Below are 16868 nucleotides of genomic sequence, written 5' to 3'. Positions count from 1 at the left end.
ATAGAATTGTAGTGGGATGATGACAAGAAAGGACTGACAGAAAATGTGGGGGAGAGTGCGTAGATCATCTTGACGGGGTTACTACGTAATTGAATCGCTGCAATGATTGGTTCGCAGATTGATGACTAATCGAGCTCTTATCGATAACAAGCTAACCCCACAAATTCTTTTTTCAAAAAAAGTTGAAGCAAGACGAGAGAAATCACTTTTAGTCTTGTTAGTGTAATAATCCTTGATTACTATAAATTTCCAGAGATACCCCCGCCAAAGACCTTTCCTCTTTTCTTATCTACATCCTCTCTATCAGAAATTGCGAAGAAACAATTCTTTTTTTAAACCCTCTGGAAACACACCATCAATCGAACTCCAAACCTCCTCGATCATGTCGACCCAACTTCCACCCCCAAGCAAAAGGCAGAGAACGGATGCTTTAGAGAGATCGAGAGCGCAACAAGATATTGAGGAAATACCCAGTGATGCAGGAAGTCTTCGAATCCAGTTCTTCGATGAAACTACAGGTCTTCCTATCGGCAATGGCCCAGTTCTCGTGCCAGTCGCAAACGCAGACCCAAAGAATCTAGAGCTGTTGTTGAATACTCTTTTGGGACATGTAAGTTTACTATTTTTTAAACTTACTATGGAAACTCTGAGCCTATTGTCGCTTCAATATGTTACAGGCAATCAAAATGCTGCCATTGTTGAATTAGATTATGGACATTGAAACCCTACAATTGCTCGGAACTATTCTGAAGATTGAAAGCTTCTGATTGTTTACAAATACAGTGAAGATTGAAAGCTTCTGATTGTTTACAAACATCCTGAAGATTGAAAGTTTTTGATTGTTCATATAAATTATAAACATCGAAAGCTCACGATTGTTTACAATTGTTTTGAATATTTAGAGCTAACAATTGTCCCAGGACTCTTCAGAGTATATTCCATACAGATTTACCCTACCCGTAACAGACAAGAAGTCCGCAGAGAAGATCACAACCGCCTATCCTACAGAAGTCTACAAAACCTTGATAAAACCGGGTCTAATAAGTGCCGAAGAAACCCAAAATATTTCAGCAGCACCACAAGCAGTGTTCAAAGTCCAGTCAGTTTCGAGATGCGCTTCTACAATCCCCGGCCATGGGGAATCTATACTAGTTGCCCAATTTTCTCCAAGGTCATCCTCCAGAATGGTCAGTGGCAGCGGAGACAACACGGCACGTATATGGGACTGTGATACAGGAACTCCAGTACACACGTTAAAGGGGCACACAAGTTGGGTATTGGCTGTCAGTTGGTCGCCGGATGAGTCGAGGATTGCGACAGGTAGTATGGACAACACTGTCAGGATATGGGATCCTAAAACCGGAAAGCAATTAGGCAGTCCAATGAAGGGGCACTCGAAATGGGTCACAAATCTTGCTTGGGAGCCGTATCACGTTCAAAAACCAGGAGAACCTAGACTCGCTTCATCCTCTAAAGATTCTACTGTCAGAGTATGGTCGACTAATCAACAGAGGATTGAATTGGTCTTAACTGGACACAAAGACGCAGTATCATGTGTCAAATGGGGAGGAACTGGATTCATATATACCGCATCTCGCGATAAAACTGTCAAAGTTTGGAATGCAAAGGACGGAACTCTCGCACACTCCCTTAATGCTCATGCGCACTGGGTCAACCATCTCGCACTATCTACAGAGTTTGTCACGCGAACCGGCTACTTCGACCACACCGGCAAGATCCCTGCAACAGAGGAGGAAAAGGTCAAGAAAGCAGAGGAACGTTTCCTCAAAGCCTCCCGAATTCAGGGCGAAGTCGTGGAACGCCTTGTCACAGCCAGTGACGATTTTACCATGTATCTCTGGGAACCTTCCAAGCAAACGAAACCCATAGCACGAATGTTAGGTCATCAAAAACAAGTGAACCACGTAGCTTTCTCGCCCGACGGACTACTCATTGCCTCCTCTGGTTTCGACAACCATACTAAGGTCTGGAACGCCCGGGATGGAAAGTTCATCAATACATTGAGAGGTCATGTTGCTCCTGTCTACCAATGTGCTTTTAGCTCTGATTCTAGGCTATTGGTCACATGTAGTAAAGATACAACGCTGAAAGTATGGGATATGGCAACTCACAAGTTAGCTAAAGGTATGTTTACATCACAATGTTCCAATTTAAGTTCGACTTTCAAATGTACAAAAAGGCTGACACCATGATCATAGATTTACCTGGCCATAAAGACGAAGTTTATGCCGTAGACTGGAGCCCGGATGGAGAAAAAGTGGGCAGTGGTGGAGCAGACAAGGCAGTGCGCATTTGGAGACATTAAAAAAGATATGTAGTAAGGTTAATACAAATATAATTGTTGCCCTGGGAGCTCATTCGATTGTCAAATTCGAATTGGGACATTAAGAACATTGAAAACATTGAGGCTCAAGATGGTGGCTGGAGTTTGTGGAGACTAATTTTTCAATCGTCGAAGTCGGATCGGGACAATCAAAAGCATCTGGAAAAGTAATGGGCCATTTGATCCCCGAATGCCATTTTGATATGCCAAGTACCCATTTTTTACAACTCATGCAAGCCCATAATTCCACAGATTTTTGCTTCCTTCCGTATACATATATTACTTATTCCCTAACAAACATTCCTGCCATTCCCATTCCGGTACCGATGCACATACTGACAACACCGACCTGCTGATCTCTTCTCTTCAACTCTGCCAACAAACCTGCCACCATTCTCGCTCCAGTAGCACCCAATGGATGGCCCAATGCAATAGCTCCTCCTTTTGGGTTCACGTCGCCCTTCTCATATGCACCCATCAATCCCAGTTCCCTCACACAATAGATGGCTTGACTAGCAAATGCCTCGTTAATCTCCCACACATTGACCTCTTCCTTCTGAATGCCAGCTTGCTCCATCAACTTTGGGATTGCGAGCGCAGGTCCAATTCCCATTTCATCTGGACGACATCCAGCTATTGCAGTACCGGCCCATTTACCAATAATAGAAGAGGACAATCCAAGCGAGGTAGCAGTGCTACGACGCATCATCAATGTAGCTGCTGCACCATCAGAAATCTGCGACGAGTTACCCGCAGTCGATGCACCATCTTCCTTGAACGCAGGCTTTAGCTTCTGCATGCTCTCCAACGTAGCACCCTTTCTAATCCCATCATCTTTGGTAACAGTGACTTCCTTAGGTTCTCCTACTTTTACGCCTCCTTTTCCAGTCTCTTGCCACATCGTAGTAACCGGTACAATTTCCTCATCAAACCATCCCTTCTCCTGTGCCTCCGCCGCACGACGATGACTCTCCACCGCCAATTTATCCTGTTCTTCTCTGCCAACTCCATATCTACTCGCTACATTCTCGCTCGTGAGACCCATTGGCATAATGCAATCCTTCGTATCTCTCTCCGCATCCTTCAGCTCCGGCCACAAATCCACGGGTATAGCTTTCGAACCATAATTCCTCGTCATACTTTCCATTCCTCCTCCAACACCGATATTAATCCCGCCCGTCGCAATCGAATTTGCGATATTGGTAATGGCTTGCAATCCCGAACTGCACGCGCGGTTGGTCGTAGAGAACGAGGTGCGGGTATCGTAGCCCGCGTGGTTCATAGCCATACGACCGGCTTTCGAGCCGCCGAGCTCAGAGAGAACGACTCCGACGCATACGTCGTCAATGAGAGCGGGATCGAGAGTGGGATTGGCAGCGAGAGTGGCTTTGAGAACGCTGTGTAAGAGTTGTTCGGGATAGGCTGAGGAGAGCTGTCCTTTGTAGGAACGGGTTATGGGGGTGCGGAGGGAAGAGAGGATTACGATGTCTGAGGGGTCTTTTTTGAGGATCTGCGAGAGACCTCTGCGAAGAGGTCCGGTGGACATATTGGTTTGTGGATTGAGGGGAGATGGGGATGGAGGGGTAGTTAATTTTGACGATTTGGTGTCAATTGAACGATTTCCTGTCTCAATTAACCACGACGAGTATGTGAAATAATTTAATGATAGAAGAGGAGAATATAAATAGAAGGAAATAACAAAATCAGTAACTTACAGCAAAACTTACCCCATTCATTGATTAATATGTTTCCTGGGGAAGAGAACATCGGCATTGAAGTTCGGGGAGATGTAGTGTGTGGAGTATCCGATGTCTGGCACAGCCAATCACAAACGAGTAGCCGCTTAAAACCTTATCCGCGATTTTCCATCCTCTAAGACAACTTATACTCGAGCATCAGAGAATTGTGGTTAGTTGAAAGTCAGAAGATGTTCAAAGGCCAAGCCTGCACTGGTAACACAACAGATATTTACGATACACTAAGGCTCTATTGAAATAAGAAGATTGCATTGTCTCAGAATCTCAAACTAGGGTTCGTCTGACATTTCTGCGCTCCGCCGCAGGGGGATATCATGAATGTCGTATTTTAGGATCGATGAGAGACAAATCGAAACCGAAACGTGGTGTCTTCTTCGTCAACGGCACTGCTGGAAAAGTATCACGAAATATAATGACCTGTGTTCCAATTTGGTTCGGGGATACTGGTTATAAAATGGATAAATTCAAAGCAAAGAAAAGGGTATCATTTGCCTTGCTCCTTCAACGCCCCCATGGTATTTAAATTTAGCTGTACATGAAAAATATGAGATAAATTAGCCACCAGCATATTATCATACAATCGTGTCGCACTCTTCCCGCCCCCTCACAAATACATGAACATATGAAAAGAAAACTCCAGCAACCAGGCAAGTTTTCTCCTATCCAAAGCACGACCATAAGCGAGATCATGCCATCCCTATATTTTCGCTCCATCGCCAGCAACGACTAAGCCTCAAAGCCAATTTCTCTCCTGGAATTGAAGCCACCGGTTGGCTCACACAGATCCAACCACATGGTCCCAGTTGTCAATGGGCAGGAACGGGTAGCAGTTTGATCGGGGGTGTTGTACGCATCCTTACATAGAGCGCCTGCAGGGCACTTGAGCTTCACGCAAGTTCCTGACCCGCTGCCAGTACCAGATGGGGTAACTTTCACGTTATCATTCATGAAAGGGGTTCCAACCAGCCCAGCCCCGGAACCATCCAAATCACTGAGATCCCAGTAAAGGGAAGAGTATTGGCCAGTTGTCCACGCATATTCGAATTGAAGAACCGAAGGGGTGGTTTTCCAGTTGGATGTCTTGGCGATTTTGATTGATGTTCCGTGTCCATCGGTGTCCCATGGAAGGGTAAGAATGCTGCTAGATCCTTTGCCTGCTTTGATAATCCAAGGGCTAGCATTGGAAGCAGTAGAACAAGCTCCATTAGTACCGACATTGCAGCCTCCATTGTTTGACTTGTAGAGGTATACATCTGTGGAACACCTAAACGAACATTAGCGATGATTTGAATTATATTGAAAGTAGGCATACTGACCAGTTGTTGATGGTAAGCGCAGCAGATGCCGTTGAGGCGAGGGCAGCGAAAGCTGACAAAGCAAAGGAGTAATGCATTTTGCAAATGTATATATATTTTTTAAAACAAAAAGGAACGTGGGTAGGACTAAGCCTGAAAATAAGGAATGACGATAAGCTAAAAAGCTTTTGAAATAGTGAAAACTAGAGATGGAGAAACTTGACGATGCAAGAAAAACATTTTCGGGGTGGAGAACCTCGACAATATATAGAAATAGGATATACAATGAAGCACTTTCAGAAAACCAGCCAAAGAGGATCTTACGAACGAGTTTCGATATATGCTCGGCATGGTGGCTCAGTGTATAGGGAGGAGTGAGCAAAATTGTGCACTCCTGAAATAACGGAAGACGTGATCCTGCAAAACATATTTTTTACGATAGAGTAGCTTCCTCGACATGTTTCGCATGCCGTTGATGTAAATTTGACATTCTCGAATTTAACTGGGTATGGTTTTGCAGGATGAGGATGGCATACCTGGAAAAATCATGTTCGCTTCTTGTGATAAGTGTCTCCTTTTGGGCGGAGATGTAACGTCAGCTGACACGAAATTGGGCCAAGATCAGCTCAAGGGCTGCGCACTGTTCCTTGAAATGGGTTCCCAGTCAGATTGACGAGTATTTTGAGATTGAATTCTGTCAGACTGTCAGACTTACTTATTGGTGTCGGGATAATTATACTTTGCTGGGGTAAAGCCACTTCCGTACTTACCATGTGCAGATAAATTTTTTCTCCGATCCCTAGTAAAGTCTACGGCGTCTTGATTTAGACTCAAATACAGCTGTCATTCGAGGGGCCGAGAAAATTCAAAGGTTGACTTTGAAACTTTGAAACATTGCTTGCTTTCAACTGGAGATCAGCGAACCCGGACACAGATAGATCGTTGACACCCCAAGGATGATTAACCTTAAACACTTCTTTGGAGGAAGAAAGATAGTTGCAGCCATACGTTCCCTGTGCTCAGCGGAGATTGCCTCCCCTCAAAGATCCTGTCGTAGATTTACGTACGTGGACTGCTTTCCATGATATTATCAAGGCTGAGAAGTGCATTTAAGGTCCGTGATGGTAAAAAGTCATGCCCTGTCCCTCTTAACGATAACGATACCTGCTGCATGCCAAAATAACTTTTCCAACCACACCTTCCTTTATCAGAATGTTACGGAGTTTCAAATCATTTACCGTTGGAGATCCCCCAAATCTTTGCTCCTGATATTATCGTGGATTAAAGATACTGTGAATCGATCACTCGAAGTATATCGCCATTCATGACGATCTCCATTGTTTCCCCTGTGATACTACCATAAAAATAGCATATTCCAAGAATTTGTGAGGCCTAGCAACTCTCTGAAGGAATGACAGATGTGTTGCAGACGCTGCAGTCGGTAAAGCAAAGGTATATTTGAAGACACATTGAAGACTGGTTAGATTCCAAATCCCATGGTAGCAATGGTGCTCTAAACATGGGCGAGGCGAGATTGTGGAGTGTTATTGTACTGGTATCGATTTAAAGCCAAATGAGCAATCAATTGCCAGCGCCCACGAGACTTAGCATCGCATGAAGCCTACCCAACTAAGACTTTTGAAACATAATCATGCCTGCTATGTAAGACCATTGGAGCAATGACACTACTTAGTATCCATCTTGCTAGAAAAGGATGAATTCCTAGATCCCGGGTTCGAATGTACTCAAATAACGAACGAGATAATGGCATGCTTTGGACGCACATAGATTCGAGATGTCATTTTCAAGGAAATGCGCAATTAGTTGCATTATTTCTCGTTGCCAATAGCATGTTCAAATTCATCACTTGATGTTTTACCAAAGCAGTTCAGACATGTGAACAATTCTCCAAGCTCGCCGGCACAGATGTTTACAAACTCCACCACGCTCTTGGCAATTGATAACGGACATATCTACCATTATTCTCAGTGTGTTTATTCCACCGAGCTAATCCGTCACTGAACAGATAATTCTATCAGTGTCTGTCGACATGTGTATGTGTAATTTAGAGATTTCTAGGTGCTGTGGTGAAGATGGCTCAGAACGGTTACTCGATTTGCTAGCTTCGATCAATACACAAGCACAAGACGCTGGATCTAATGGATCGGATCTCAAGTTTAGCAAGTGGCAAGCATTAGAAGTGTGTTGTGCCTTACTTGTGCCTGGCCCACAGCTTTTGGGTGTGAGAAATGTAGCATATAGCATTACCCAAGTAGTCTAAACGTCATAGAGTGAGTGTATCGCAATTGCTCTTTAACACATTTTCCGAATACGATAATTCCGGACCCAATTGAAGCATTGGACAACCAATGACATGCTCCATTGATCCTATATCACATGATACGGTGCACTCTGCAGGTACTCAGTTGTAGCCGCGCCAGGATCTGCTTGGAGCCGCTCTTGACTATATACTCAGGTTGAGTCCGTATACACACGACGTTGACTTCCAAACAATTAATGTAATGGAATGTGACGATGATGATGTTGCTGATGGCTGTGCATGGGTTGGAATTATATAAAGAATGTAAAACTTGATTATACGATAAAAACAAGAATTCAAAGCTCAAATTCGTATATATTGAAGATATACTGTAATAAATTTACCTAGGTAATTGAATCAAAATACCAATAATTGGTCGGGACCCGGCTACAGGTTTACGGGAATAACCTCACCCGCTTTTTTCCGTTTTTTGATTTGAATAAAACAATATCTGATTGGTTAATCAGGTGAGGTAAGCGACTTTTGTCGGTATTTCGGTTCAAGAGCAGTTTCGCCTTCTCCACAACTTCTTAAATGTAATTGACAACTTTGTTTGGAATTTTGTCATGATCCTTTGACATTTCAAACAAGGGCTCTCTCTCTCTATCTTACCATTGATACATACAACATTGTAATAATACTCAACTACCTTTCGAACCTATTCACCTTATCCAATTGATCCTGATATTCCAACTCCACTCCTCCATAATGGCTTCTCTCCGCACAAGTGCCCGCAGTGCACGCACGATATTCGCCGCAGCACGACCAGCTTTCAGAACACAGATGCGAACTATGGCATCAGTCGACAGTTCAGTACCTCCAAGTCCTACCGTTTCTCCATCTCGTCCTGTGGAATCTGCTTCCAAGACTTCCACTGTCAAGGAACCTGCTGCCGACTCTGAGTCTTTGATCAAGACATTCAACATTTACAGATGGAACCCAGATGAGCCAACCAGCAAGCCCCGCATGCAATCTTATACTTTGGATCTCAACAAGACTGGACCTATGATGTTGGATGCGCTCATTAGAATTAAGAATGAGGTCGACCCTACTCTTACATTCAGAAGATCCTGCAGAGAGGGTATTTGCGGTAGTTGTGCAATGAACATTGATGGAGTAAACACATTGGCTTGTTTGTGTACGTTAATCAATCATTCGATATCGAAACACATTTGCTGACCATTTATTCTATAGGCCGCATTCCAAGAGACGCTAAGCACGAAACAAAGATCTACCCACTACCCCACACCTATGTCGTCAAGGATATTGTTCCAGATTTGACACAATTCTACAAGCAATACAAGTCCATTAAGCCATATCTTCAACACACCGACCCAGCACCAGAAGGAAAAGAATACTTACAATCTAAGGAGGATCGTAAGAAGCTTGACGGACTTTACGAATGCATTCTCTGCGCATGCTGCTCGACATCTTGCCCATCCTACTGGTGGAACAGTGAGGAATACTTGGGACCAGCTATCTTGTTGCAAAGTTACAGATGGCTTGCAGATTCCCGTGATCAGAAGAAAGAAGAACGTAAGGCAGCTTTGGATAACAGCATGAGTTTGTACAGATGTCACACCATTCTCAACTGCTCGAGGACATGTCCGAAGGGATTGAATCCTGGTTTGGCGATTGCGGAGATTAAGAAGGAAATGGCTTTTTAAGAAGTCTTTTAAATGATATCAATGTGGGGACATGATGAGATAGCATTTCAGCAATGGGTTGTGGTGTTTTGGGCGGTTATTGCTAAGTCTGTTTGTGTAGATAGGAAGTACAACATGAATTTATCAGCACAAGTTTGGTTTTCCTCTTCACAATTGTCCTCCAAGCCAAGTCATTGTCCGTGAATACAAAGTGAAATAAGAGCAAGGAAACTCTATCAAAACTACCATGGCCCTTTCTGGCATATACTGCATCCTACAAAGTTCTCCGTTGATTCAAATAACGTTTTCGGCGATCTGAATGGCAGTAACAATCAATCTTCATGGTTTTGATATCCAACATATGCGGGGTATTATGTCTTTTCAGAGAGGTTAGCTCACACTCAAAAGGTCATGATCTCTCGAATATTGCAGAGATTCAATGCTGGTTTGGATTTTTTTGATTTCAAAGTTATGTTGCTATCTCCCCAGTCAAATGAGATCCTCGCTTCAACTGGAATAACATTAAGGTGTATTGCAAACCCTTTTTTCCTATTCTTCAAGCTCCTTCATTTAGCCGCTTAACCCCTACTACCCTCTTACTTCTTTCAATAGCTGCCTCTTACCACCATCATCTTCCACCCTGTACTCCACACACAAACGATCCCAATTATCCCTCACCCTCAGCAACCCCAACGCAATCACTACATCCATACACCTTTCTTCATTCCGCTTGACTTCCGGTTCCGGAGTTCCGTCAACCGATTCTTGCGTTTCAAGTATCTCATCTGCTTTTTCATAAATCGAAGACCAGTTAAGATCTTGCTTTTCTACATAGCTATGTAGAACATTCCATAGAACGTGGACTTTTGTAATCGATACTGAATCACCATCTGTCAAGCTGTTGAGATGGAGGAGGAGAGATGTCCGCAGGTTTATCCATTGTTGGTAGGGATCAGAGGAGTGGATGATTTCGATTGCTTTGTGCTGGGATGTGGAGGGTGTTCGTTTGGATGATTCGGGTTTGAATTCGACGAGGAGTTTTGTGGATGGGTTGTTCATGGTGTGTGGAGATGGGGTTGGATTATCTGGGGTGTTCAAGCTCTGTGGCCTAGAGAAGGGAGAGGAGGGGGGGCATTGTACGTTCTTATGGTAAGAGTTTACTCTCAGTATGAAAGATCATATGATGGTTCTTTCAAAAGGTAGCAAACATAAAAGTTTACTCTCAATATCGAACTATTCTTTTAGAATAATCTGTTTGCTGCCTCAAACCAAGGAATACATCACTATTGTCGTTAATCCAAGAGTTCAATCATGCCAAAGATGTCTGCATCACAAGCATTGTTTGATTACACAGGTCATTATGTGAAACACAAGAATCGTGTAATCAGAATCTATTCAACTGTTTATTTGACTAAATGAGGAAAGGAATATAAATATATTGCCAATCACCACAAAAGAATCCCTTTCAAAGCAATTTCGCTTGCTCAGAATCCATTAATTCAACAGATAGTGCACTTGTCATATCGTTCAGCTTTCATATTGATCAAGACATTCCTCATTGCCTATATCATTCCACTGTTGTCAAGTGATTGATGATATATTCATGTGAAGAGACTGCCAACCAAGACATGCTTATTCAAACGAACCAGACTCTTGCCTGTGGTGATTAATTCTCACTTGAGACTTCTATTTATGGAATAGATGATTGAGATCGAGTATAGATATGTAAGAAGATAAATGTATCAGACACGCCAGATGTGTACCTAAGAGCTGATGGCACTAATAAATTTTCTACAAAGTTCAATCTTTCCAACAGGACACCCTTGTATGGGTAAATTCAGAAAGAGGTTTAAGCTCCTCTCCACATAACCCTCAAAACATGAACAGAGTGTGGCATGCAAAGAGCTAATCCCATCCCGCATATTCCAAGTTGACAGATATCCATCAGCCAGCTTGAAACAAAATTCAACATCAAAGACATTAATTTGCTCTATTCTTACAGACCTAAATATTAAATCTCGTATTGTTCACCTTAATCCCAAAAGTCCAAGGATATCATGCTTGTGAAAGAACGCCCGATTCCGCTTTCCGAATATGTCTAGAATAATGATCAGTAAATTTTCGCGAAAATCATGTTGATGTTACTATTGGAGAACCAAATATGACTTACACATTGGAACACTTAGCAAACAAATGCCAACCTGAATACTTGAAATAATCATAAAAGTATCGTAGACGCCATTCCTAACAAGCCACTCGTATCCACTCCATGTGAGGCCAAAACTGAAGAAGTTCTTAAATATCAAAAGGCAAGTGAATGCTTCGATAGCGATGTCCCCTATATGAATTGTCAAAATCATGCACATTAGGTTAGGGAGGGGTAAAGAGAAAAAGGTGAAACGAACTATGCGCATCAACAATATAGAGAGAACTAAACATGTTAGTTAGCCTGTTCTCCAAAATCTAAAGCGCGGCAGAACAATCTCACCTAGCCACAGCTCCAATTACCATTCCCATAACCTCCAATCCGAAGAAGAAAATCGGCCAAAACCAGCCAAAATCCACAGGTCTATTTGCCGTAATTCCAAATCCATAGAGCCCCGCGCACCCAAAGATAAACTGTGGAATTACCAACAGGATTCTAAATTCTGGCTCGTATATACCGTTGTTCTTTCTCGTCATGTATTTGGCACTCCAATCAGAAAGAACACCCGCGACAACGAAGCCAAGAATGGCGCCGACGAAAGCACCCGTGTAGGCATAACCAGTTTTTACTTCATCCCAGAAAAGAGGTGGGCCAAGAAAGATTGCCGCGAGAATGATTCCAATGAAGACAGTCCAGCCAATGAGGGCTCCTTGAATAAGACAGGCCCAAAAGATTGCTGGTTGGAAAAACAAAGGGAATGGGCGCAAACAAAGTTTCCAGAAACTTTCATTCGAGTAGCAACCACTAAATGGCATGAGAGTGCTTTTGTAATTCGATTTACCCTTTCCATATGAAATGTGCGTTCCAGGTTTATCATGTGGGGACAGACTACCATTACTATTTGCTGTGACGGTGGTTTCTGTCGTATTGGGTCCCCGGAGTACTTGTTCTAATTCATGGCCTGGCTTCAATATAAATTGTTCTATCTCGTCGGTGGATGCTAGATCGGTGTTCAAATGAAGAGGCCGTACATATGCGGTTTCGGGAACGAAAAATATCACAAGTGGAAGACAAACTCCAACGAAGATAGCGACAAAGTAGAACGACCATGGCCAACCAATTGTATGGGTAATTTTGCCAACTAAAATCGGCGTAAAGAAGCAACCACCAAACACTGCAAGGTTAGTCAAAGCCATACGTTTACCACGTTCATGAACGAAATATATGTCGCCAACGGTAGCGTTGACCAAAGCTTCAAAGGGAGCTGTTCCTATCCCTTGGAATATCCTTGCCCAAACTAGGCTTGCGTAAGATTTAGAAGCACCTCCCCAAGCACTTGAGAAAATCAAGATAACCGTTCCAAGAAGGAATTGATGTCTCTTGCCCCATATTCTAGCCGAAGGTATGTAGAAGATCCCAACAGCTCCTACGCCCATCAGATAGTATCCCGTCAGAATCGCAATCTCTGTAAATGGTAGCTCGAAATGTAGCGACAGAGTTAGGGTATTCGCAGCGAGGATAGGTCCCAGACAGGTTGCGAATATCGAAACGACTGAGAGGACAAGAAGGATAACATCGCGCTTCCATAATGGCCAATTCTAAATACCATTGAAGGAATCAGTAAGAGACATATCTTCCCGTGTTGGATAGAAGACTATACCAGTGGATCCCTGGGGTCATCACTAGGTTGCGGGACGAGAATGATAGGAACGGGACCCGATGTATCACACTTCAAGCCGGCAGATGCAGCACTTGCAACTTGGGGTCTTTCGGGGTCGTCAAAATATCGAGTGGTGCCTTGGAACAATCAGTAACAAGTAATGAGTTTCCGATCAAAAAGAAAGTAAGAATCCTACCAGGAACATGTTCCATCCTATCCTCTAGAATAAGCATCCCCATCTTTGATAGATAAGGAAGCTCTCCTGTTCATGAATGTAAATCCAGCTGCGAAACGGTTTGTACTGGTTGGATTGAGTAATAGGATAACCTTCCGTTCTACTCTCGCAATAATTTGGTATCCATTCCTGTGTACTTTGTTTGTGCTTACGGACAAGGCTGGGATTGGAAATACGATTGGTGATACGATTGTAACTTATTATTGGGGGTTCGTGGTAGATGTTTGGGGCTAGTGCTGTGGCTAAATTGGTTATCGGCTAATGAGTTCATTCGATAAGCTTAAGATAAATTGATATTATGATCAGCCAGAAAAGGGTCAGAGTGGCTCGAGAGTGCTTGCGGGGAACCTTGAACATGGAGTTGTCATCCCTACCTGGGCATAGCCAAGTTACTTTCCAGGTATTCAGGTGGACAAAGGACAAGAAAGAAAAGAGAGATTAATAAGACCTACCTAGTAGATAGGTAGATTGGTCGGTAGGTAACAAGATGGAAAGTGATTATTAACCGAAAATAGAAATAATCATACCGTTAACATTGACAATATTCATGGAATTTAGCTGTATGAACAGAAACAGCCTCGAAGAATTTAGGAGCAACTGTTGAAGGGTTTATTTGAATGAGACCTATCAATTCGATGTAAAAGCTAATGGTTTACTTACTAGTCTGTTGCATAGACTCCATATTGACCACAAATAGAAAAGACTCCCTACTATCTATTCAACTAGCAGGTAGCTATCTAATACAGATAGGGTAGTATTGATATAGAGCTCATTCAAGTCTTGTAATTACCGTCTTATCTTTTCAGCCAGCTACTTAAACTTTGCTTGAACTTTATATAAACTTTAGGGACGTATATGAGAAATACGAACATAGAGCAAGGAGATACTGGTAATTGAAACTTCAACTGTGATGACCTTCATTCCTTAATTTTCCGTTTTTCCATTCAACGATAAGAAAAGAAATCAAATAACTCGTGAAGTCTGAGTATGGCTGTGATTGTCATTTAGAGTTTGTTGTACAAAAGGGTTTTAGCAGGGGGCAGTGCCGATGCCAATATTGCTTCCCAGACGCGAACTGCAAGTCGTGCCAATCGCGAAAAGATATGGTGGTGGCTTGCACAAGTTGTACTCTGTATGGCTTGGTTTATTTAAACCTGGATGCGACCTCCTCTTTGAGAAAGACAGTGAATTCCAGAGTTCTCTTGAATCATCCATCTTTCAACCCAGTCTGTGCTAATTGACTCTCATTTTGCCAAACCAACTCGTCAATTCGACAACTTACCAATTGAACCATCTATCGTGGTTGCTTTTCGAAAACATGAAGATTAATTCTATCGTGATTGCCATCACCACAGTGCTCGCAGGTTTCACCTCGGCACAGAATGGACTCCCAACCTGTGCAGTGAGTTTTGGATAAGCTTTTCTTCCCGTCGTTATACCAATCACCCTCATCTCTGGTTCAGCCGTGTGTCAATATGTTGTGCATCATGAAGCCAGCTTGCTGATATGAATATTCCATGTAGCAATCGTGTGTTACCCAGTACACGACAGGCTCTCAAATTGCTGGTTGCGCCAGCCTCGACATCGCCTGCATTTGCTCAAACTCTTCATTCCTGAGTGGCATCGCGTGTTGCTTGGCCGACGCTTGTGATTCCGAGGATGAGCAGACTGCAGTTACTTATGCTCAGAATCTATGTAGAACTTCGGGCGTAACCAATTTACCATCAGTAGTCTCGTGCGTATCGTCCGCTAGCTCGACCTCGTCCGGCGCAACAAGCAGTGCGACTGGAGCGACAGCCACAGCAACTTCAGGTTCAACTACAGCCTCGGGGACGGGCACAAGTTCGTCAAATACAGCAACTGGATCCTCAACTTCTGCGTCAGCTTCTGCCACAAGTAACGCGGGACTTCAAAATGAAATTGGTGCTGGAGCTGGCTTGCTTGGTGGATTGGCAGTAATAGTCGGTTTGTTGTAAGAGATTACACAGCATATGACAAAGGGGTGTGGGCGGGATTGCTTCTGATCCTGCAATCATGATACGTTGACATACGGGGTCCAGTCTAGGGTTGTGGAGCATAATCCGGTGGTGATATTAGATAATTGGTACCTGAGACCAAAGCACTTGCTTCCCGGAAGACAACTGGGGCTTTTCAGGGATAGGAAGAAGGCTGCCGAGTTAGTTCACTTCTAGTTGTCCACACATAATACATCATTGTCATGCTTCCAGAAGCTGAATAAATTAATAATGCTCATGTCAATTCGCAAAAGAAAGAACCATTTTCTCTTCAAGGTTGTCGAAACATGATCACGGATAGAGAAATTTCGAGATCGTCTAGATAAAATGTCCTATAGCTTTCGGAATCCCCCCCCCGCCGCCCTTCCCGACATTGACATCGAGATTCAAATCTCTTACATAAGTAGGGCACTTTCAATGTTCTCACTTCAAAACCCGGAAGTTCGTTGCACCTTGCAATGCTGGGATTAGATTCTTCAACCAGACCGGCGGGTCCATAATATCAGTCGTTCGAACGGCTTCTTTGCCGAAATGACCAGGAACATCGTGAGAATATTTATTCCCGGGGATTGAATTGATTCTGGAGTCTAGACCTGGGGAAATAACCTTGGAGGCTCGGTTCTGTAATCTTGCATGAAGCGTACTGTCCTCGATTGAAGCGATCTGAAAGAGTGAGACGATGATGAGAGGGACGTGTGTGTTTTTGGTATAGAGAACATTAGATGACTTTCGGTATATGCTGGTGCTGATACATTCCGTGAATTAAAGAATACTCTAATACATACATACTGCTTAACTGTGGACGGGGGAGAGTAGCCGATATGCCAGCCTTTCCAAACTGTCAAAGTCCTTGTGCCACATAGATGAATTCCCCGATGATTGCAAAATTTGATCGTGCTGGGGTAAGATTGACATGTCACTGTTGTCAGGTCCCCTGTTTCCCGAATGCGAGCTTGGTATTGGTAGTGCTGGGAGACAGCTGTCCTTGAATCCATAATTCCTTATACATATCAGACGAGAATCCGCTTTGACCTGTAAATAAATCCATTTAAGTGAACATGATGTAGTTTCAGCTTGGACCTCTTTTTTTATCCAACGGTGAGATGAAGCAACGCAAAGGACCTAGGTGAGGACGGGTAGTAAAAGTATCACCGATGAGGTTACTTAGCTCCTTGGGTCTTTTTCATGTCCTATGTATCTCTATTCAAAATGATCGCATGTGACCTGGAGCTGGTTTCGACACTTGCTATTTTTACACTTTCAAAAAAACCTCGGGAATCATTACAAGTGGACAGTTTTGAGGACATTTTCTTATCATACATTTACTTCTTCCCTTGGCATTCTTTGAAATCATGTCCCGAGAAATTAGTAGCAGCAAGACAGCAACCATCCCATGGCCCCGTATATGAAATTTGGTTCCACAAGCCCTCCTTACACTTTTGCAATTATA

General features: G+C 43.2%; 7 protein-coding genes across 7 annotated transcripts; 3 read left to right on the top strand and 4 right to left on the bottom strand.

The window, feature by feature from the left end:
* Positions 1-382: 382 nt before the first annotated feature.
* Bfra_000704 (putative wd repeat protein) lies at positions 383-2326 on the top strand (the record flags this gene model as incomplete). The annotated part of the gene is made up of 3 exons (XM_037331148.1): positions 383-610; positions 921-2145; positions 2220-2326. The coding sequence occupies 3 exons, from the start codon at positions 383-385 to the stop codon at positions 2324-2326; spliced, it is 1560 nt and encodes a 519-aa protein (XP_037197481.1).
* A 301-nt stretch (positions 2327-2627) lies between these two features.
* On the bottom strand, positions 2628-3890 carry Bfra_000703 (putative 3-ketoacyl- thiolase protein; the record flags this gene model as incomplete). Its single annotated transcript, XM_037331147.1, has 1 exon — positions 2628-3890. One exon carries the CDS (start codon positions 3888-3890, stop codon positions 2628-2630), a length of 1263 nt encoding a protein of 420 aa, XP_037197480.1.
* A 937-nt stretch (positions 3891-4827) lies between these two features.
* Positions 4828-5494, bottom strand: Bfra_000702 (putative antigenic thaumatin domain-containing protein; the record flags this gene model as incomplete). The annotated part of the gene is made up of 2 exons (XM_037331146.1): positions 4828-5365; positions 5418-5494. The coding sequence occupies 2 exons, from the start codon at positions 5492-5494 to the stop codon at positions 4828-4830; spliced, it is 615 nt and encodes a 204-aa protein (XP_037197479.1).
* A 2930-nt stretch (positions 5495-8424) lies between these two features.
* Bfra_000701 (putative mitochondrial succinate dehydrogenase subunit b protein) lies at positions 8425-9608 on the top strand (the record flags this gene model as incomplete). The annotated part of the gene is made up of 2 exons (XM_037331145.1): positions 8425-8854; positions 8911-9608. 2 exons carry the CDS (start codon positions 8425-8427, stop codon positions 9381-9383), a joined length of 903 nt encoding a protein of 300 aa, XP_037197478.1. The 3' UTR covers positions 9384-9608.
* A 342-nt stretch (positions 9609-9950) lies between these two features.
* On the bottom strand, positions 9951-10421 carry Bfra_000700 (uncharacterized protein; the record flags this gene model as incomplete). The annotated part of the gene is made up of 1 exon (XM_037331144.1): positions 9951-10421. One exon carries the CDS (start codon positions 10419-10421, stop codon positions 9951-9953), a length of 471 nt encoding a protein of 156 aa, XP_037197477.1.
* A 968-nt stretch (positions 10422-11389) lies between these two features.
* Bfra_000699 (putative major facilitator superfamily transporter protein) lies at positions 11390-13407 on the bottom strand (the record flags this gene model as incomplete). The annotated part of the gene is made up of 6 exons (XM_037331143.1): positions 11390-11460; positions 11533-11700; positions 11768-11793; positions 11851-13106; positions 13169-13305; positions 13365-13407. 6 exons carry the CDS (start codon positions 13405-13407, stop codon positions 11390-11392), a joined length of 1701 nt encoding a protein of 566 aa, XP_037197476.1.
* Positions 13408-14721: 1314 nt separating this feature from the next.
* Positions 14722-15379, top strand: Bfra_000698 (putative extracellular membrane protein; the record flags this gene model as incomplete). The annotated part of the gene is made up of 2 exons (XM_037331142.1): positions 14722-14805; positions 14927-15379. 2 exons carry the CDS (start codon positions 14722-14724, stop codon positions 15377-15379), a joined length of 537 nt encoding a protein of 178 aa, XP_037197475.1.
* Between the last annotated feature and the right edge of the window lie 1489 nt (positions 15380-16868).

The sequence above is a fragment of the Botrytis fragariae genome (assembly GCF_013461495.1).
Source record: "Botrytis fragariae strain BVB16 chromosome Unknown tig00000001, whole genome shotgun sequence".
NCBI classification, from domain to species: Eukaryota; Fungi; Ascomycota; class Leotiomycetes; order Helotiales; family Sclerotiniaceae; genus Botrytis; species Botrytis fragariae.
This window is presented reverse-complemented; position numbering and strand designations above follow the sequence as displayed.